Raw genomic sequence first — 19,482 nt, forward strand, 5'->3', positions numbered from 1 at the left:
AAGCTCCAGAGCGTATTCAAGTACAAACCAGATCCCAAATACCCTCTTTCACAGTTTGTTTTCAAGGGCCACTCCTGGTGCCAATTCTTTCCAGCCAGGAGACCAGAAAAAAAATCTAATTGTTTTAACAGAGATTTAATATAAAGTATTTTAAAGTAAGAACTAGGGAATTGACAAGGCAGAGGTAGTAACTGCAAGAAGCAGCAATCCTGTCTATGGCTGAAGGGAAAAAGGCTTTAAAGGTTTAGAAGAGAACCCAAAGAGCAAGGATTCAGTTTGGGGAGGGGCACATGCTTGGCTACAGCCTTCAACTCAGAGAATGAACCCCGTGGAGCTGAGGCAGATTTTTGAGAGAAAAACGCCAGTTGGCTGGTCCTGGTATTTCTGAGAGTGACTGTAGTCAGTGTGGAAAACTGCAGAATGGAGCTCAGTGCCTTTGCCGGGGTGAAGGGCCATTGCTGAGCTGACACTGACAGGAAGAGGCAGCAGCAAGTCAGCCTCCTGCTTTATCACTCCAGTTTCCCTCAAAGACCCTCTATCAGCAGAGCCTAACTAGTAGCTCAAGGCAGTAAAGCATCCGCCTGCAATGCAGAGACCCAGGTTCGATCCCTGCGCTGGTAAGATACCCTGGAGAAGGAAATGGCAATCCACTCCATTGTCCTTGCCTGGAGAATCCCATGGACAAAGGAGCCTGGCAGGCTACAGTCCATGGGGTCGCAAAGAATCGGACACAACTGAGAACCAGATGGCATACAAGAAATGCAGTGTGCAGAGTTCCAGCCCTAAAATCATGTAGGATGAAAGGGTATGTTGAAGCTAAGAGACAACAGCTTCATAATTGGCATATTACCTCCTGATTTTTTTCCCCCATGATGATGGATTTATTTGGATTTTCTCCTTGAGTCTATTACGGCTATTTTGTTTGCGCTTTCACTTTATATTTCTAAAGAACCATTCAGGATTACATTCATCTGCATGGAATAGGATACCTGAAATAAAAATGATCTAGATAAGATTATCTGAAAGTAGTCCAGATGTAGGTTGTTCAGGGATATAATGCTGTTATGAACTCAGGATTTTCCTATTTTGTTGCTCTACAATTCTCCACAAATAGTTCATCTTTATGGTCCAAGAATCCTGTTTGAACTCCAGTCATCATGCCCATTTCCCAGGTAGCAGGAAGAAAAAAAGGGAAGGGAAAAGACATGGCCACTTCCTCTAAAGGCATCGTCTGTAGCTGAATCATATGGTCACTCTTACTTACAAGGGAGGCTGACAGATGTTCTGTGAGCAGACAAGTGTCCCGCTAAAGGTTGAGGAGTCTTAAGAACAAATCGGAAGAATCACTATTTGGGGACTACTGTGGCTCTGCTACACAAGGGTATTGTGCTAGGGATCTGCCCACGCTTTTGGAGGGGGGAGTTTAACATGACGCTCTTATCCTGTATGCCGTCAACTAGTCCATAGCCCCCATCATTTCTCCCCATTTATACAGATGGTATACCCATTTTCTGCTGACTTCTGTAAGGGCAGTCAGTGGTGGCATAAATTGAGAAAGGATAGAGGTGCTCTTACAGAGCCCAATAAATTCATCTATTTTCAGCTTTATTCCTTACCCGCATCCTTAAAACGAGCAGTCCAAACTTCTGAGACTTTCCTGGGCACTGCAGTGTTGATCTGTTTCTCCTTGTTGGCTCTCTACTGTGCCACACGGGGTTAGAACAGAGAGTGCTGAAACCAAGTCAGTCGGTCATCTGCTTCCCTTCTTCCAACAATTGAGTATTTTTCATCTGCCATTAACTCTTTGTGACTTTTTAAAAATATTTTAAAAAAATATTTATTTCTGGCTGTTCTGAGTCTTTATTGCTGCACGCAGGCTTTCCCCACTTGCGGCAAGTGGGGGCTATGCTCTAGTTGCGGCGCACAGGTTTCTCGTTGCAGCGGCTTCTTCTGTTGTGGAGCATGGGCACACACAATAGTGTTGCTAAAGCAGGCAGCGTGATGATGGTTGTTGAAACTTCCATTACCTTCTACCAATGCAAATCTATCAAGAGACCTGAATTCAGCTCTCAGTTTCCCATGAACATATCCTTCCTTGCCAAACAAAATAGCTGCTGAATCAAGTGATTATGTGACAAGTACTGCATCAAGCATCTCTATTTAAACAGATCATTTCATTGTAAACTTCTCAACCACTCCATGAAATCGGCATCATTATCACAGTTCCTTCTTTTACAGATGCAGAAAAGGCGGAGACGTGGGTTCGATCCCTTGGTCGGGAAGATTCCTTGGAGTGGCAGCCCACTCCAGTACTCTTGCCCAGAAAATCCCACGGACGGAAGAGCCTGGTGCAGACTATTGTCCATGGGGTCGCACAGAGTCGGACATGACTGAGCAGCTTCTTTCACTTTCACTAGGTGTTAAGAGATGCTGCTGCTAAGTCACTTCAGTCATGTCCGATTCTGTGTGACCCCATAGACCAGGCTCTGCCATCCCTGGGATTCTCCAGGCAAGAACACTGGAGTGGGTTGCCGTTTCCTTCTCCAGTGCATGAAAGTGAAAAGTGAAAGTGAAAGTGAAGTTGCTCAGTCTGTCCGACTCTTCGCAACCCCATAGACTGCAGCCCACCAGGCTCCTCCGTCCATGGAATGTTCCAGGCAAAAGTACTAGAGTGGGGTGCCATTGCCTTCTCCATAAGAGATGCTGATGGCTTCAATTCAGGTGATGGCATTGGAAAGAAGTGATTCTGTAATTGGAATGGGTAGGATTTGATCTGTTAGATATGAGAAGAGAAGGGACCTGACGCTTTCTGGAGAGGGTAGATGGCAATTTTTGAACGTGCACAGGTTTGGATGGGAGTTTGAAGTACATGTGAGTCAAACGAAAGCAAACATTATCTGGAGACAACTGTCTTCTGAGGGCACAGGTCTTTTGATGGTATTTTAAACACGAAGGCAAAACAGAAAGGACCAGGAAAAGGACCGAGTTTTAACCAACTCCAGCACTCAAAGGTTACTGACAACAACCAGTGCAAGTCATTGCTCTTCTTTTTACATTAGTAAGGAGTTCATGAAATTTTATTCAATTTCAGGGGTACAGGCAAGCAAATTTCACAGTTAAACACAAATAATGCAGCAATGTAATTACTGGCTTGAACGGCTGTACTTGAGGTTGTTCAGAGTGTCAAGAACTATCTGGATTATCAGCTATCCCGTTTTCTCCATTCTTCAGCTATTTGCCATGCCAGGATCCATTAGTCCTAACTAGAATGGAAATAAAGTGTACTTACAGAGATAATATTTTATTCTTAAGATGCAGAGAATGTAGAACACCTTTCTGAAAAGAGTATTCTTCAGTCTGTATTTCCCCAATGTTTACCTCTAAGTCAACTTGAAGCACAGCCTTCAGGAGTTTGGCTTTAAAAAAAAATGGTTTAAACTATTTTCATCCTAAGATATTTTAAAATGGTTATTACACTGACTGGAAATTCCCTGAAATGAAACAACTCAATTATATTTGATAACTTTGTAGCACCCCAAATTCATTATACATATTGAATGCATAGTTCGCAGACCTACACCAATACAACTATAAACATTCTAATTGTATCACAGTTTAATGAGATATTGGTCCCTCTCGATAAAGTCTACAAAGCAAAGGACTGAACAGGTTTGTTGCCATTGTCTCCTCTAGGGTACTAGAGTAGGCACAAGCAGTTGAAGCCTTTACTTTAAGGTTAACTGAGTAAATAACTTGACAGCAATTGAGTGAATTTGTAAAATATTCTCACCCTTTTTTCAATTCATTAAGAGGTGAAATTATAATCTTGGAATAAAGATAAAAGGATTATAAGTGCATTGGAAAATTAAAACGATTGGATTTGGTATGGTGGCTAATAGCCATAGTTAAATAGAAGGAAAAAAAAGTAGAGAGGGAAAGGAGTTTGGAAATCTTTCTGATCCAAACCAAATTTCATACAATTATGCAAGATTGTGTTTAAGTACAAATCCACTACAATTCAAGTTTTTTAGACAGAGGCCAATTATAAACTCATTATTTTGAAGTCAAAAGTACTTATTTTCTAGATCCCGCTTATATAAAGCCATCTTAAAAACATATTTCTTAATAATTATATGTGAAACCATTAGGCCTCAGTAGGCTGGTGAATAGACATACTCTTTATCAATACTAGAGCACTAATATTTTACATGAAAGATCACAGCAAGGCAGTTTACTAGAATTGTCACAGAAATGCAATAGCCTGTTTTACGTGGCACCTGTAAATAGCATCGGAGGAAATTTTTACAAAGGTAATTCAGTAGTCTAGGTATTAATTAATAAAGTACACTAAAACTTTGGCATCTATGTTACATTTTCAACCAGCCAATAATAGTGCTATCAGTTCCTGCAAGCAGCTTACTTGGGTATGACTGTAGACTCACTGGTAAAATTTCAATGCCATTTATCAAAGTGTTATAACCTACTTTAATTAAATCATTCACCTAGGATTTTAACTGATTTTTATAGATAAGAAGGAACCTGAATGATTCTAATTATGAATACATTTCTAAATCAAGCAAGAATCTATCAAGCTGTCCAAAGCCACGGGGAAATGATTTGTCTCATGCCTGTGGCAGGAAGGGTGTAAAGCACAGCTGTTAAATGGTGGTGACTGGCAGACAACAAAGGTCTGCTATTTTCTATGACTCTGGCAGAAAATAATACTGTCCAGGATTTGGACACACAAAGATACGTCTGCCAATGCAAATGTCTACCACTCGGTGGCCCTCCCCTTAAAAAATATATTAGGGTATGATTTCTCAAATGGGGGTGGGTGTCACCCCCAAATAGGACCCCCAAACCCCCTTACTCTTTTCATGTAAAAACCAGATACAATACATATACAGCATATCTGTGATACTAAAACTCATTGGGGCAATTCCCTGGTGGCCCAGTGGTTAGGACTCCATGTTTTCCATGCTGAGGGCACAGGTTCAAATCCTGGTTGGGGAACTAAGATCCTGGAAGCCATGTAGTGTGGCCAAAAAAAAAAAATTCACTGGTGCACTGTTAAAAAAGTTTAAAAGGCTTTATAGGGATAGGGTTGATGAGAAAAAAGCCTTAAAAACACTGAATTGGAAATAAATCTCAGTCACAAGCATTTCTTCTCCCCACCATCACTATGCTGTGTTAAAATATCCTGTGGCATTTGGAATTTTCCTAAGAATATAATAAATGTCTCTAGGACAATACTCCCAGAATAATTAAGATTAAGAAATTTAATCAGCTCTAAGCACACATTTAATTATGGTATCTAAGAGGAGACTTATCTTTAGAAACTGACACCAAGTTAGGAAAAATCAATGAACATTTATCGGATCATGATTACAAGTACAATCTTAACATCTATATTTACATATCTGAGGTTGGCACTGGCAGCTGAGACTCAAAATTGCCACTTAAAATTCAGAATGAAAATCTGCTAAGTCTTTTTAGAAAGCATTCCCTTTCTTTACACTATACTGTCATAGGTGACATCCACTTACTGTTAATATTGTAGTAAGTAAACACTACTTTGTCATTATGAAGGAAAGAACTGATCAGACAAGGATCATAATGTAGTTTTCTGGAAAACTACACACACTTTCACTATACACAGTATATAATAAACAAGGTACACTCTGTACTGCAGTAACATGCAATGGTTTGGTTGTAGAAATGTTAATGTAATTTCTGCTACATCAGAATTCTGTGAAGTTGGGAGTCATAAGGATGAAAAGAGCGATTATTTAATGCTTACACAGTAGATATATCTGACGCATAACATAGTTACCACTAGGCATCAGCATGGAATTTACAAAAAAAAATTAAAAAAAAAAAAAAAAAAGAAGACTGACCTATATAAACCTAAGTGTAAGGATAGACTTTATTTTTTAAAAAAAGTCTTTTGAGGACTACAAATTACAAAGTAAAAGCAGATCACTATGTAGAAACCTAGTGAATACATTTTGCCTGTGCATGAAAGCTTTATCAAAAGTCATTCATTTAACAATTTCACCCCCTTCACAATGGTATCAATTATAATGCTTTTCTTCATAAGGTTATACCTTTATTTCAAACTATATTACATGTTATTCCCTCAAGATAAACTTCTAAACACAAATTCTTGGCTCATAAGAATGGCACCTTTGAAAAAGGCAATTCCCACTCAAGTCTCTCGTGGCATTATTCCAAGCTCGTTTCTTTCATCAGTCAAAAAACTTTCGAAGTGTTCACTTTCAACGTGAAATCTTTGCAGCAAAAAGCGTGACCATACTTTGTTTTCTAATGACTACATATAAAGACAGGTAGCAGCAAGAAAAGATGGAAATTAAAAAGGCAGCCATTAAAATAAATGGATCAACTGTATAGAAGAGATATTTGGCTCATGGCAATTTAAAAAACTGGCAACTAGGTTAAGTTAATAGCCAGATAATTGAGTCATAAATGAACCTGTGAAGAGAATGAAGCTGGTCCACTATGACCAAGTAGGAATACATCATTATCACTGCACTTTACTCTTTACAACAAATATGCAAAGCCAACAGGCAATATTGAGTTATATTTGCAGTCCCAATCAGAACATGCTGATCATTTTTCTTTCAACAATTTTCTGGGTTTAGTACAGTCATTTGCTTTACTCGCACTATTTTTAGTCCTTTCTCACGAATCTAAGTGCAGGATAAGTGTAAAACACTTTAAGTGACAAGGCTTTTTCCAAGGTATATTTGAAAATGGTTTTGTGGAAAGAATATTCATTTGTTTTGTGTGGAAAGAAACAAACTGAATGCAGAAGTTTCTCAATGGGAAAAAGCTCCATTTTTTTCTTCCCACTACCGTTGTCACATATAATTTCCCAAATACCCCACTTTCAAGTTTGTTCCCCATGGCTTCATTTTAGGGAATAAAAATCAGAGAGCAGACAATTGAGCTCAAGTACATCTGGGGCTAAAAATGCCAAGAAAATGTTAACATGGAAGCAATGGTCCAAATACTCAAGATTCTTGAGTTTTCATTGATGAGCAGGGCTTTGGGCATATCAAATTATCACACAAATCATTGCCTTCTGAGACACTGGATACTTTTACAGTTTAATTTGCAAACAGAATTTTTATAACAAATTATTTTTAACCAAATCATATCTTGAAAACTGTTTATATAGAAAACCCAGGGAATAAAGTGAACTGTTCATTGTGGAAGGCCTTAAATTACATTATTACAGTAGAAAATACAGGAGGTAGAAGATAACTGAAAAGACTAATGCAACATCAGATTCAAATCTATAGCTCCTGTAGCTACTTAAAACATGGTTTTAGAAACTAAATCCAACATTTCCAGTAACCATAGAAACAGTTAAAATAAAATTTGCCATGAAAGCCCTTATATCATGCTTGATATAGGGAGGTAGGAAGATGTAAGAACCAGGACACATGAGACATGACATTTTATCTACAACTCCTGTTTGCTTTACTGAGGGTGTAGTTTCAAAATTCAGTCACCTTCTTCAGCTTCAGACTCAGATTCTAGAAAAGGGGAAAAGTGCAATCAAGCATTACATGATATCAAAAAGTAAAAGTTCCATTTATAACTTTACTTAAAAATTTTTATTAATAATGATCTACTCATATGACGAGGATATCAAAAAGTATGCATCTGTAAATCTTAAAATTCTTAAGTATTTGAACTTCCCTGGTGGCTCAGATGGTAAAGAAATCTGCACTGCAGGAGACCTGGTTTCAGTCCCGGGGTTGGGGAGATTCCCCTGGAGGGCACGGCAACCCACTCCAGTATCCTTGTCTGGAGAACTCCATGGACAGGAGTCTGGGAGGCCACAGCCCATGAGGTTCCAGAGTCGGACACGAGTGACTGACTAATACACATATTCTCAGAATTTTCAATTTTCCTAAGAATGTTAGTATTATGGCCAAGGCATCAAAATACCTGAAGTCTAGTTTTTCTCCGCTGCCTTAAAGTAAATGAGTTTTTGGAGGTGTGTCATGAATGAACAAAAATCTGTACCTTAGGTACAAAATGGTATCTGCATGAAAGACGACATGTATGGACATATTCTTGTCCACATTAAAGTAAGTTCTCAGGCTTTACCAAACAGACTGCACAAATGAAAAGACTTACCTTCCTCAGCATTTTTGAGCCACTCTACAAACTTTTTCATTTGCTCAAGGAAGACACTCTTCCCCTTGGCAACGTGTGCATCTTTATACCACTTTAGAATGGGTTCTTCACTCAGAACTTCAGCTGTAAAGAAGAGAGCAACCTTTACATCTGTGGAGTTCTCATATAGTACTCCCGTAACTAAGGCAGAGTTAGACACTCCCTGAGGTGCATATGCCTTCATAGCGTTTTTATTTTTACTGAAATGTGGAGTAAAACCAATTATTTTTGTTGCTTACAAAATAAATCTGTATTCAACACTCAACTAGTTTCTTCAACAAATTAATATTTTAAAGAAAAGTAGAAAAGATGAAATGAGAACCATATACTAAGAAACTTTTTATCAACTTGTAGAGTGATTCTCTCAACGGAAGACAACCTGATCCCCTGGGGACATCAGACAATGTTTACACACACTGCTGGTTGTCACACTGGGGAGATGTGCTGCTGGTACCTGTTGGCTGATGCCAGGGATGCTGTTAAACACTATAATGCACGGGACAGTCATCTACAAAACAGTTTTCTGGCCCAAAACAGTAGGGTCAAGGTTGAGAAATCTTGTGATAAATGATTAGGGATATTTGATAGATAATTAAAAAATTATTTTACATGTGGTACTGTGATGTTCCTTAAAAGTCCAGTGTTTTCTGAGGAAACCAGATCTGAAAGAGACACGTGCACCCCAATGTTCATCGCAGCACTGTTTATAATAGCCAGGACATGGAAGCAACCTAGATGCCCATCAGCAGATGAATGGATAAGGAAGCTGTGGTACATATACACCATGGAATATTACTCAGCCATTAAAAAGAATTCATTTGAATCAGTTCTAATGAGATGGATGAAACTGGAGCCCATTATACAGAGTGAAGTAAGCCAGAAAGATAACATTACAGCATACTAACACATATATATGCAATTTAGAAAGATGGTAATGATAACCCTATATGCAACACAGAAAAAGAGACACAGATGTACAGAACAGACTTTTGGACTCTGTGGGAGAAGGCGAGGGTGGGATGTTTCGAGAGAATAGCATGTATATTATCTATAGTGAAACAGATCACCAGCCCAGGTGGGATGCATGAGACAAGTGCTCGGGCCTGGTGCACTGGGAAGACCCAGAGGAATCGGGTGGAGAGGGAGGTGGGCGGGGGTTTCGGGATGGGGAATACATGTAACTTCATGGCTGATTCATGTCAATGTATGACAAAACCCACTGCAATGCTGTGAGGTAATTAGCCTCCAACTAATAAAAATAAATGAAAAAAAAAAAGTCCAGTGTTTTACTGATAAAATTAAAAGTTATTTATCAACTTTTCCAGAATTAAATGAGGACTTTAAAGACTTACTTCTAAATAATCTGGAGGAAGTAAGTGGGGGTATAGATACTTTAAAGAAATCTAACCACAAGTTGATAATCACCAAAGCACAGGGTGCTTAAAAAAAATCTGGGGATGCAGGTAGGCCTCTAGGTTTAAAATACAGGAACCAAGAAAATCATCTGTCTGGGGAAGAGGACTGGTAGAATACAGCAGGTGAAGTCTGAGGCTCATCAAGAAGGCTTCAGAGATGTTTCAATGATAACGCACTAAAACCGTACCCAATTATATCAGAGACAACTTGGCCCTGTGATTAGAGTGAAATACTTTAGGGTGCTGATGTTCAGAGAACTACTCAGAATTATTTTGAGTTTTCTGGGTTTTGCAATAAATATATTAACAAAATTCAAAATTTAAATTACCTTTATAAAAAAGCACCACTATTTTCTGGAAGGCTTTCATGAAATGAATGTTGTCATAGCAGTACTCCTGAATCTTCAGTAACAGAGTCAGCTCAGACTGACCTTGAGTTGTAAAGGCAGCAAGTAGAGGGCTGTATTGCTTTTAAAGGGAAAGGAGAAAAGATTTAGTCATTCAGTACAATGAATTTATACTGAATGTAGTGAATTTGTACATTCAGTACAAACTTCTAAGACAGAATACAACTCATCTTTTACAATCACTATATATTCTATTTAGTGGAAGTTTTTTTTTAAAACAAACAAAAAAGGCAGAACAATCTCTTACGCATTTAAATCAAAGAGGCAATATTAAACCAAGGATTCCAGATAACTGTGACTACAATCTTAATATTTTAAAGGGAAAAAAGAATCCTATTTTTCAATATTCTTTCAAAAGCAAACACCAAATTACAGGTTTAAGCTACTTTTAACATGAGTTTGTTTTTATCCTGTAGGTAATAGAAAGCCCAAGTTAAGACTTTTGAAAAGGTTATCACCAATATTTAATGTTATTTGTCTACTTACTGGTGGCTTACCCCAGAAACCATAGGATATGAGAAATCCTTTTGGAAAAGTACACGGACAGTGCACTTATCCCCACTTAACAAAAGCAAGGTTTTATCAGGCACAATTCTAATACCTTCAAGTGCTTGATGGCTTGCTCTGCTACAAGCTCCTCTTTTTTGTTCCATTCCACAGTGCTCATTACGCTGGACCACACTATTCCAATGACAACGGGTTCTGGGATGTTGTTTTTTTTCATTTCTTCCTTGACATACAAAATTATCTGCAAAAGAATCCAATTATCGTACAGAAGTAAGTTTGATATTTAGTACAGAACTAAGTTTGATACTATACATATCAAACTTACAAAAAGCATAAAGACTTTTCCATGCAACTAGCAATGACCAGGAGACCACATACAACCACACAACTTTTAAAACTAGAAGGTAGAGACTTCTACTTCTAAACCTTATGTTACACACAGGCAAACTACCTAAGAAAAGCCCACGATGAAAATAGAAAGGTCTGTCTATTGGCCTGCACCTTACAAAATCCCCAACTATTAGGATTTCAGGGCACATGTAAGGCACCAAATATGAAAAAGACTGAGGCAAAGCCCCAGCATAACATTCTCAGCTATTATTAAAACTCACTCTGGTGAAATACTTACATCCTTAAATGGATCACCACGGGACATCTGTTCTTGAAGTTCTTTCTGGAGTTCCTTACGAGCTCCTATGGTTTGCTGATTCCGAACATATTCTGAAAGCTCTTTCAAGCCTGCCTCAGTAAAATACTTTGTGAAGTGTTCAACGCTTTGTTTATTGGCAGGAAAAAGTTCCTGAAATGAAAATTTAATCTTGTTAAATGGTCTTCAAATCATTCAAGAAAAACACTTTCCCTCTTCTCACAGATTAAAAATGGGAAAGCTGTCTGTCACATTTTCCTTAAGTGTTGTCAAGAGAGGAAGAATGAAAAGTCACAAACCATCAGTCTGTTATCCATGCTCACTTTCCGAAGACTTGCAGCTACTGCATTGATATCTTTTTCATTTATCCATGATTTAAAGAGCTTTACAGCAAAAGCTGCTGAAACCCCTGTAGAAAAACAGAGCTTATTTAACAGAAGTACCTTCTTGGATTTCAATGACTTTATCTCCCCATTTCCTCCCTCTGAAGGTCCAGCACACAGGATTATTCACTTTATCCCCAAACCTACCCCCAAACTTCCCTCTTCCACTGTTTACCAACCCATTCCAATTTCTCTCTTCTACCACGTGTTAGTTGTGTACTGTTAGTCAAGTTAGATTTTTCTGATGTGTAAAATGAAAGTGACAATTCTTACACTTGACAGGGTTGTTCTGAGAATTACATTAAGGCATGTTAAATACTCAGTAATCAAAGCAGTTAAAATGTTCCCAAGTTTCTCAATTGGAATTAACCTCTCTGGGTTTCCACAGCATTTCTATTTTTACTTTACAATCAATCACATTTTGTCTAGACCCTGGATATTTGGTGTGTGTCTAAATGCTAAAGTTATACATTAAATGACTGAATTGAAATGAACCAATTATATTCAAGGACACTAGTTCTATCAGTATCACACAGGTGAAATCTACACAAACTATATCCTAACTTTTATATCAGTTCATCTTTACCCATTTATGAAAGGTTGATTACCTTCTTTAACCAAATTCTCATTGTAAAGGCTATTAAGAATGGATGCATTAAGTGTTCCATTAGCCAGAAGAACACCAGTCAACATAGCCAGCTTGTTCCTTTCCGACTCTGAAAAACCCTTTAAGAACAGCAGCAGCTATAAAAGCAAATAGTCAAGGGTTAAAAGAGCAACTGTATTATATAAAGAGAAGCAGTAAAGCATATTATATTGGTTAAAACTATGGGCTCTGAGGTCTAACCACTCAAGTTTGTATCTCAGTTATAATACTCACTAGCTAAATAATCTTAGGCAAGACACTTAACCTCTGGCACAGTCTCCTCTTGTCCACATGTAAATGTGTAAAATAAAACTTGCTTCACAGGGCTTTTGAGTATTGAATGAGTTAATATTAACTTTACCAACTTTTCTGTGCACTGATATGTACACTATCTGACTCTAAGAGCAAGCATGGTAAATTTCTCTTTGTCAAGGTATTTAGCTCTGATCTGTTACTCTGACTTTTGAACAAACTCCACTTGGATTTTTACTCCTTTGCCACTTGAACATAGAACTAAGAAACAGTGTACAGCAAATTAAACTACATGATATGCTCCGAACTTCAGTTCAAAGACAGCCCACTTAAATATCTAAAATTATCTCAAATCCATGGCAGAATTAGGATTTAACATTCCCTTCTTTGGCCCCAACCTTTTGTTTTCCACAAAGGATATTGCTGCTCATACCTTTTTAACTTCATCTTCAAAACCTTTCTCCAGGTATTTGTAGCGCCTGATTAACTTGTTAAAAACCTGTAAGAATTAATAAAGGAACTGAATAACTTCATGTGTAAAAATGTCAGATACCCAAAAGATCTAAATCAGGGAAACTAAGACCTCTCTACAGTATCTCTAGAACAGCAAAGGAATGAACCTTTCATTAGATATTTAATCAGCTTAAGAAATCCTGTCCGTTCCGAAATCCTACAATATACCAATAATGTTAACACTTTAATCACCAGCCCTGATAGACTTTTATTGCCAAAGTATCAAAGTACAAATTAATTACTGCTCAAATACAAGTCATTTACCTACCTGTAGGATATTAACAAAAGATCATAAAATATAGTTCTACTTTCTGAATGACAAAGACAACAACCCCTAGGTTAGATGCACTTGTATGAACTTTTGTTTTTTTTCACTTGTATGAACTTTCAAACTGATAAAGAAGCTAATCTGCCTATAACTCATTCACCTTTAAAAAGCTATATGTAGAATAATTTAATGATGAAAATCATGACAGGGAACTGATTTTCCTTTTTCAGCTTGACTTTTTTCCTTAAAAAATGGGTTAATTCTAGAAAAACAAGTAAAGGAAAAGTAATTCAATTTTTTTTCTATTTTTGTTTTCTTCAATGCATTTTTAAGTTTCCACATCATTCTGTACACCAAGAACACCTCTAAACTTTCAGCTCAAATTCCTTCAACCTTCTACCACCAACCTCTTAAAAGCAGACTATTCAAAAAAACAAAGGCAGACTATTCCTTAAACATCAGCCAGATGGACAACAGCTAACTGAATTGCGTAAAGTTTAATTTACCTGAGCAAATGCTTGCATGGTCTCTAGGTCTTCTTGTGCTGCAAACACACAGACATCTGTACGCATCATGTCATCTGCCAGTGTACCACCTGGGGCTAAAGTATATTTTACAAAAAAATTGCAATGACATTCATTTAAAATTAGTAATTCTTTCAATCTTTCTTTCTGATTTCACAGTTCCACCACTGAGCAACTGTTTGACTACATGCAAGCTATGGAAGCCTCTCTAAGCCTCCATTCTGCATGTACACAAATAAGAGTTCTCAATCCAGCAGCCTGGTGTGAGGTTCAATACAATGTTACTGTGGAAACATTGTGGAATACTTTAGGGAGCCATGGAAATGAAATTACCAGCATCAATTGAGGATATGTAACTAAGTAGCACATTCTGTTAAGATATCTAAGCTGCTGAGAGTGAAGGCAGGAGTAAATTAGCAGGGCTATGAGTAGAAATATAATGTGAGCCACATAATTAATTCTAAATCTCCTAGCAGCCACATTAAAAATAAGAAGTGAAATTAATTTTGATATACTTTAATTCAACACATCAAAAATATTAACATTTTAGTATTCAAAGTATTATTGAGATGTCTTATTCTATTTAACACTGTCTTCAAAATCCAAAGTGTTTTTTAACCTCTCAATTTGTACTAGGCACATTCTAAGTGATTGATAATTAGCTAGTGGCTAATACATAGAAGAATGCAGAATTAGTCTTCAGTTACTTGTTCAATTGCTAAGTTGTGTCCAACTCTGCCACCCCATGGACTCAGGTATAGCACTGTCCTGAACTGGCTCCAGGGCTCTGGTGGAAAATCTGTCAATACTCAAGTCCCTTATATAAAAGAGAACGTGTGTGCTTAGTCACTCAGTTGTGTCCGACTCTGTGAACCAACTGACTGTAACCTGCCAGGCTCGTCTGTCCTTGGGGACTCTCCAGGCCAGAATACTGAAGTGGGTTGCCATGCCCTCCTCCAGGGGACCTTCCCAACTCAGGGATCAAACCCAGGTCTCCCGCATTGCAGGCAGATTCTTTACTACCCGAGCCACCAGGGAAGCCCATGAATACTGGAGTGGGTAGCTATCCCTTCTCCAGGGATCTCCCCAACCCAGGAATTGAACCGGGGTTACCAGGGGCATAGTATCTGTATACAACCTGCATTTATCCTTCTGTATATTTTAATGGTCTCTAGACTGTACATAATATCAAATACAACATAAATGCTAAAAAATAGTTGCTGTATACGGAAAATCCAAGTTTTGCTTTTTGGAACTTTCTACTCCTCCCCTCCCTGGAAAATTTTTGATCCACAGTTGGGTTGAATCCATGGATGTGGAACCTTGGATATGGAGGGTTGTCTATATAAAGTATTTGGTAAGACAGAAAAAGAGATATGGATTTCTTCATTAACTGAGAGTGTGCAAACACAAGTTGGAAAAATCACCGATGAGAGATGTTTTGGGACTTATGTATCAGACTGAAAAGTCTTCCCCAAATGTTATGGTTCTGTCATGGATTTCAAATATAAAGTTATACAGAGCAAGGTGAGCTGCAAGTTTACTATAATTTGAGAAGGAAAAAGTGAAAATCCTAAGGGGGTAAAAAAAAGAAAACAAACAGAAACAAAGCCATCCTGATTTGATAGGTCTGTCAAACAGTTCAGATGCTGGGTTTTACATAATCCCCATACAACACACTTCCCACAAGACTCAGACACTTACCCAGCATTCCGCCAGCCACCAGAATGTCAAAGAGTGTTTCTGCATATCGTCGGTAATCAAGTTTTGCTCCAGAAGCATCAAGAAACTTTGCTACTGCTTCCAAATCAGTACCAGTTTCAGTTAAGCCTTGAATAATGCAGTCTTGAAACTGAGTAGGGTCAAACCTCTCTTTTTCATCTGGAGGGAAAACCCCAAAACATTTACGTTTTAAAAGGGCATGAAACCACTGCCTTATGAAGCTGTAACTACTGAGTAAGTTAACCACCTTCATTACAATTTCACTTATTTCAATACCTGGGAAAAACAAATGCTACTTAATTGCCTAAGACCTGTAACACAAGCAAACAGACAGGAGACTAAACACATCCTTTCCAAGTTGCACCTCTGTGAGTGCAAGGCAGGACTGCCTATCACAAGAAGTGTATGGCTTCTCTCTTATTTTTTCATGCAGGTCTCCTAAGTGACCTAAATGAGCTGGGGTGTTCCTACTGCTAGGAGACAATTTCCACCTGGAAAAGTGTGAAATTCAGGATATCTTCTATACCTCAGGTAAACTTTATTCCTGAGTGAAATTTTGTCCAAGTACGGGACACCTCTTGATTTCCTTTAAATGACCGTAACACTTTCTACTTAAAAAGGAAAAAAAAAAAAGAAAAATCACTCTAATACTTATTAAGGTAATTTTTAGAAAGTACATTTTTTGAGTATCCAATACAGGACATGGAGCAGTTATGAGTAGGGGCTCTGGATTTAAACTGCCTGATTTAAACCGAGATCTGCACTTAGCTATCTGAAGTTGAGCAACTCAGTGCTTTCTTCATGTCTGAATGTTCCTGAGGTAAATGATGATTAAGAGTAGGATCCATCTCATGAAGTTGTTCTGAATATTAAATGACATAACTAAAATAAAAAGCACTCTAAACAGTGCCTCGGGTATATACCTAGCCTTTACTGTGCGGCTGTCATACACTCCAGGGCAGGGTTTGATTTCCCTATCTAGGTTAGATGATGTCTTAATTTCTACACAGCACTAGGATGACCAACCCTTTTGTTTGCCTAGGACTCTTCTTGTTTGCAGCACTGAAAGGTCTATGTCCTGGGAACTCTATTCAGTCCCAGGCAAATCAGGATCCAATTAACAAGAACGAAGACACCATGAGTAATCTCAATCTGGGGAAGTGACATATCTTCCTGATACTAACAACAATGTTAAAACTACTTGATAATGTATTATACCAGATAATATATATAGATTTTTCCATTATAGAATTGTTCTGGTTCCCAACTATTCCTCTTGAGAAAATTTACTGGCTTAAATTGTAATGAATCTTCAAAGACTAGAATCAAAACACTCCTTGTTCCCTGCTGTAAGGGGGCAGGCTACAATGAGAGATTATAAAAAGATTCTCTAATATACATCTCAAAGAGTCTGCCACTCAGGGTTGAAAAACATAATTTATAACCAGTAGCCAATCCAGTTCTTTATTTCCTAAAAGTTTCCTGTAAGATAACGTCAATATGTACTTTTGAGCAATAACATTGAAAAGTTTAGGGGTAAAACACTAAAGCTAATACAAAATACATCTGAGACCACATCTCATTTAACTTTGTATCATGAGTGCAGTGTCTTGCTACAGTATTTAACACTCACCAAAGTATCTAATAAAACACAAGCAGTTAATGCAATTCTTGTGTTGTTTTTTTTTAAACTAAGTCTGTGAGGAAATAGTTTCAAAACACAGTGCAATGTGAACTCTGTTCCATAATTAACTTCCATGGGTTAAAGTCTGATTTTTCTCTCACAAATGTTCACATAGCTTGGATGAAACTAGTAATCACATTAGGAGTTCTCCTTTTATAAATTAACCTTTTCTCGCAAGCAAAATCTTGCTTAAATGAAATTTGGCAAGTGAAAATGAAGCCCTGAAGTCCATACTTTTTTTTCTGTTTAGAGTCACTGTATGTTCACAATAAAGACCATTCACTAGCCTGCTTAGATGTACCTATGTTGATATCACAAATCTTAAAGGCAGTAGAAACAGTAAGGGTATATCTGAAATGGCAGTCAACTACAAATTCAAGCTCCTTTCTGGTACTTTCCCTTTAAGTTTTAATAATAAGCAATAGCCTGCCAGAGGAACCAAAATACAAGTTATTCTGGAGGTCTGAAAAGAAGATATTATTAGAATATAAATATTTACCTCTTTTTCTGGTTTTAAAACGCTGGCCTGATAGCGTTGGCTTTTGCTGCTTTTGATTATTCATAAAAGACACCCTAAAGGGGGAAAATAATGCCTTAAAAATATCAGTGCCATAAACATCCATTTAAAAACAAAGCATCAAACCTTGGCCTAGTCACGGATAAACTACGTAGAACATACACTTTCAGCCTAGCAATAGACCTGGGACGGGCACAAAGAATTACCTTTGCTTGATTAAATGTAAGTTCAAAACCTGCATTTCTCCCTACAAAATACTCTTTAAAGATAAAATGTGATGGCCACTTTTAAATGACTTCACAGCGCCACTGCGCCTAGTGGCAAATCACCCATCATAAGCACGGTCTCCTCCTCGTTCCTGTTTAAATTCGCCTGCATCTTCCACTACTCTGAGCACCACAGAGGGCTAACAGAAACGACCACCGTAATCAGGAGGTATCCAAAACATGTATGTCAATTTAAAGACGCTATCAGAAGGCTAATCCCTTCATCCGAGGGCAGAAGCACCCTACCCTCAAGTCGTGACCGGACCGTAGCGGTCGCTTGCACCACTCCAGCCGGCAAAAAGGGGCTGAGAGAGGGCCTAGCCTCCTCCTTGCCTTACAAGGCAAGCCTCCTGCCCGGGCACGTGTCTCCCCATTCAACCCTTCCCCGGCCTCCGGCCCAGCGACGGATAACCCACCCCGCCCAAGGGCTGCTCCTCGCCCGCAGCCCCTTCTCCACTGACCCCGTGGTCGGCGGTGGCGGCCGCCGCAACGAGCGGACCAAAGGCGCCGAGGCGCTTCGCGCCGGGGGCCCCGCCGCCCCGTACATCCGCCCGCCCTCCAGCGAAAGCAGCGGCGGTGGAGGCGGCCGCAGTGGTGGTGGCGGCCCCTCCGCCCCGCCCGCCGGAACCCCCCACGCGTACATCACCCAACAGAGGCCGCGGCGGCTTTGTTACCCAGGCCGGGCAGGGCTGGACGAGGGCCTGCCTCGCCCACTGCCTCCGTCCGTGGAGCCGCGGGGCACATTTGTGCCCCGCGTTCTGGCCCGGGCAGCCGCCTCTCGATCTCCCCGCTGAAGCAGCCGCTCAGACCCCCGAATCCGAGCCCGAGATCTGGGCCGGCTTCATGCGGCGGCCTCCGCCCGGGCCCATCCAGATCGGGCCGCACAGGACCCACCGCCTCCCTCACCCTCTACCCAGCGACTAGGGGCCGCAGTCTCAGCCCAAGATGAGCAAGCCCCGGGACTCACCGAATTTAAGGCGATGAGAAAAGAGCCAGAAACCCCGGAGGTGGCAGCAACTGCGGCGGTGTCTCCTCTGCTACCGGAACTAACGCGAGGAGGAGGAGGAGGGAAGAGGTGCCACCCCCGCCCCGGCCGGTCTCATATCGCGAGATTTCTTCCTCCGGTGTCCTACCCACCCTTCTCCACCCCTCCTGGATCGCGGCTCAGCGGCCTGGGGTGGGAAAGAAAGCGAACGTGATTTTCAAAGATTATTCTTTTATTGGGTTGCCGATTTCCCGGACACTTAGACTACACTAGGCCATCTTTCTTCCACCGCCGTCTCCTCCGGCCTCTTAGTTAGCACCTGGAGAGGGTTGGGAGAACGAATATCCCCCACCACCCCCGCCGGTGCCGAGGAAGTTGGATACGTCCGTTCCGAGTCCCTTCCGCACCGACCCGTGCACCCACTCCCCCTCCCACACCCTCCCCCCTGCGCCGGAAGTTGAAGCCGGAAGGCTGGGGACGCCCAGGACATTCGTGGGTGGAAGCGGAGTTTAGTGAGTAGTCCTTTTCTGGCCTGT

At 39.7% G+C, this 19,482-nt stretch overlaps 1 protein-coding gene across 2 annotated transcripts; it reads right to left on the reverse strand.

Moving 5' to 3' along the window:
• Positions 1–5,908: 5,908 nt before the first annotated feature.
• BZW1 (basic leucine zipper and W2 domains 1) lies at positions 5,909–19,085 on the reverse strand. Of its 2 annotated transcripts, XM_043444966.1 has the most exons (12): positions 18,929–19,085; positions 17,678–17,751; positions 15,477–15,653; positions 13,755–13,849; positions 12,901–12,966; positions 12,178–12,313; positions 11,486–11,595; positions 11,169–11,339; positions 10,635–10,781; positions 9,956–10,094; positions 8,173–8,295; positions 5,909–7,562 (listed from the first exon to the last, which is right to left on the reverse strand). In XM_043444966.1, exons 2-12 carry the CDS (start codon positions 17,739–17,741, stop codon positions 7,531–7,533), a joined length of 1,260 nt encoding a protein of 419 aa, XP_043300901.1. In that variant the 5' UTR covers positions 17,742–17,751; positions 18,929–19,085; the 3' UTR covers positions 5,909–7,530. The 2 variants fall into 2 exon arrangements, with proteins under 2 accessions (XP_043300901.1, XP_043300902.1); XM_043444967.1 differs by lacking the exons at positions 13,755–13,849; positions 17,678–17,751; positions 18,929–19,085 and having other exon boundaries at positions 15,471–15,554.
• Positions 19,086–19,482: the final 397 nt, after the last annotated feature.

Source organism: Cervus canadensis, chromosome 24 (genome assembly GCF_019320065.1).
Source record: "Cervus canadensis isolate Bull #8, Minnesota chromosome 24, ASM1932006v1, whole genome shotgun sequence".
NCBI lineage: Eukaryota > Metazoa > Chordata > Mammalia > Artiodactyla > Cervidae > Cervus > Cervus canadensis.

Bases quoted from the DNA above. Each gene is read 5' to 3' on its own strand.
- BZW1 (XM_043444966.1), bottom strand. From the start codon at position 17,741: ATGAATAATCAAAAGCAGCAAAAGCCAACGCTATCAGGCCAGCGTTTT. The intron at 11,596-12,177 runs GTAATCAACCTT...GTTTTTCTACAG, and splicing joins TGAGAATTTGGTTAAAGAAG to GGGTTTCAGCAGCTTTTGCT. The intron at 10,095-10,634 runs GTATTAGAATTG...TCCCTTTAAAAG, and splicing joins AAGCCATCAAGCACTTGAAG to CAATACAGCCCTCTACTTGC.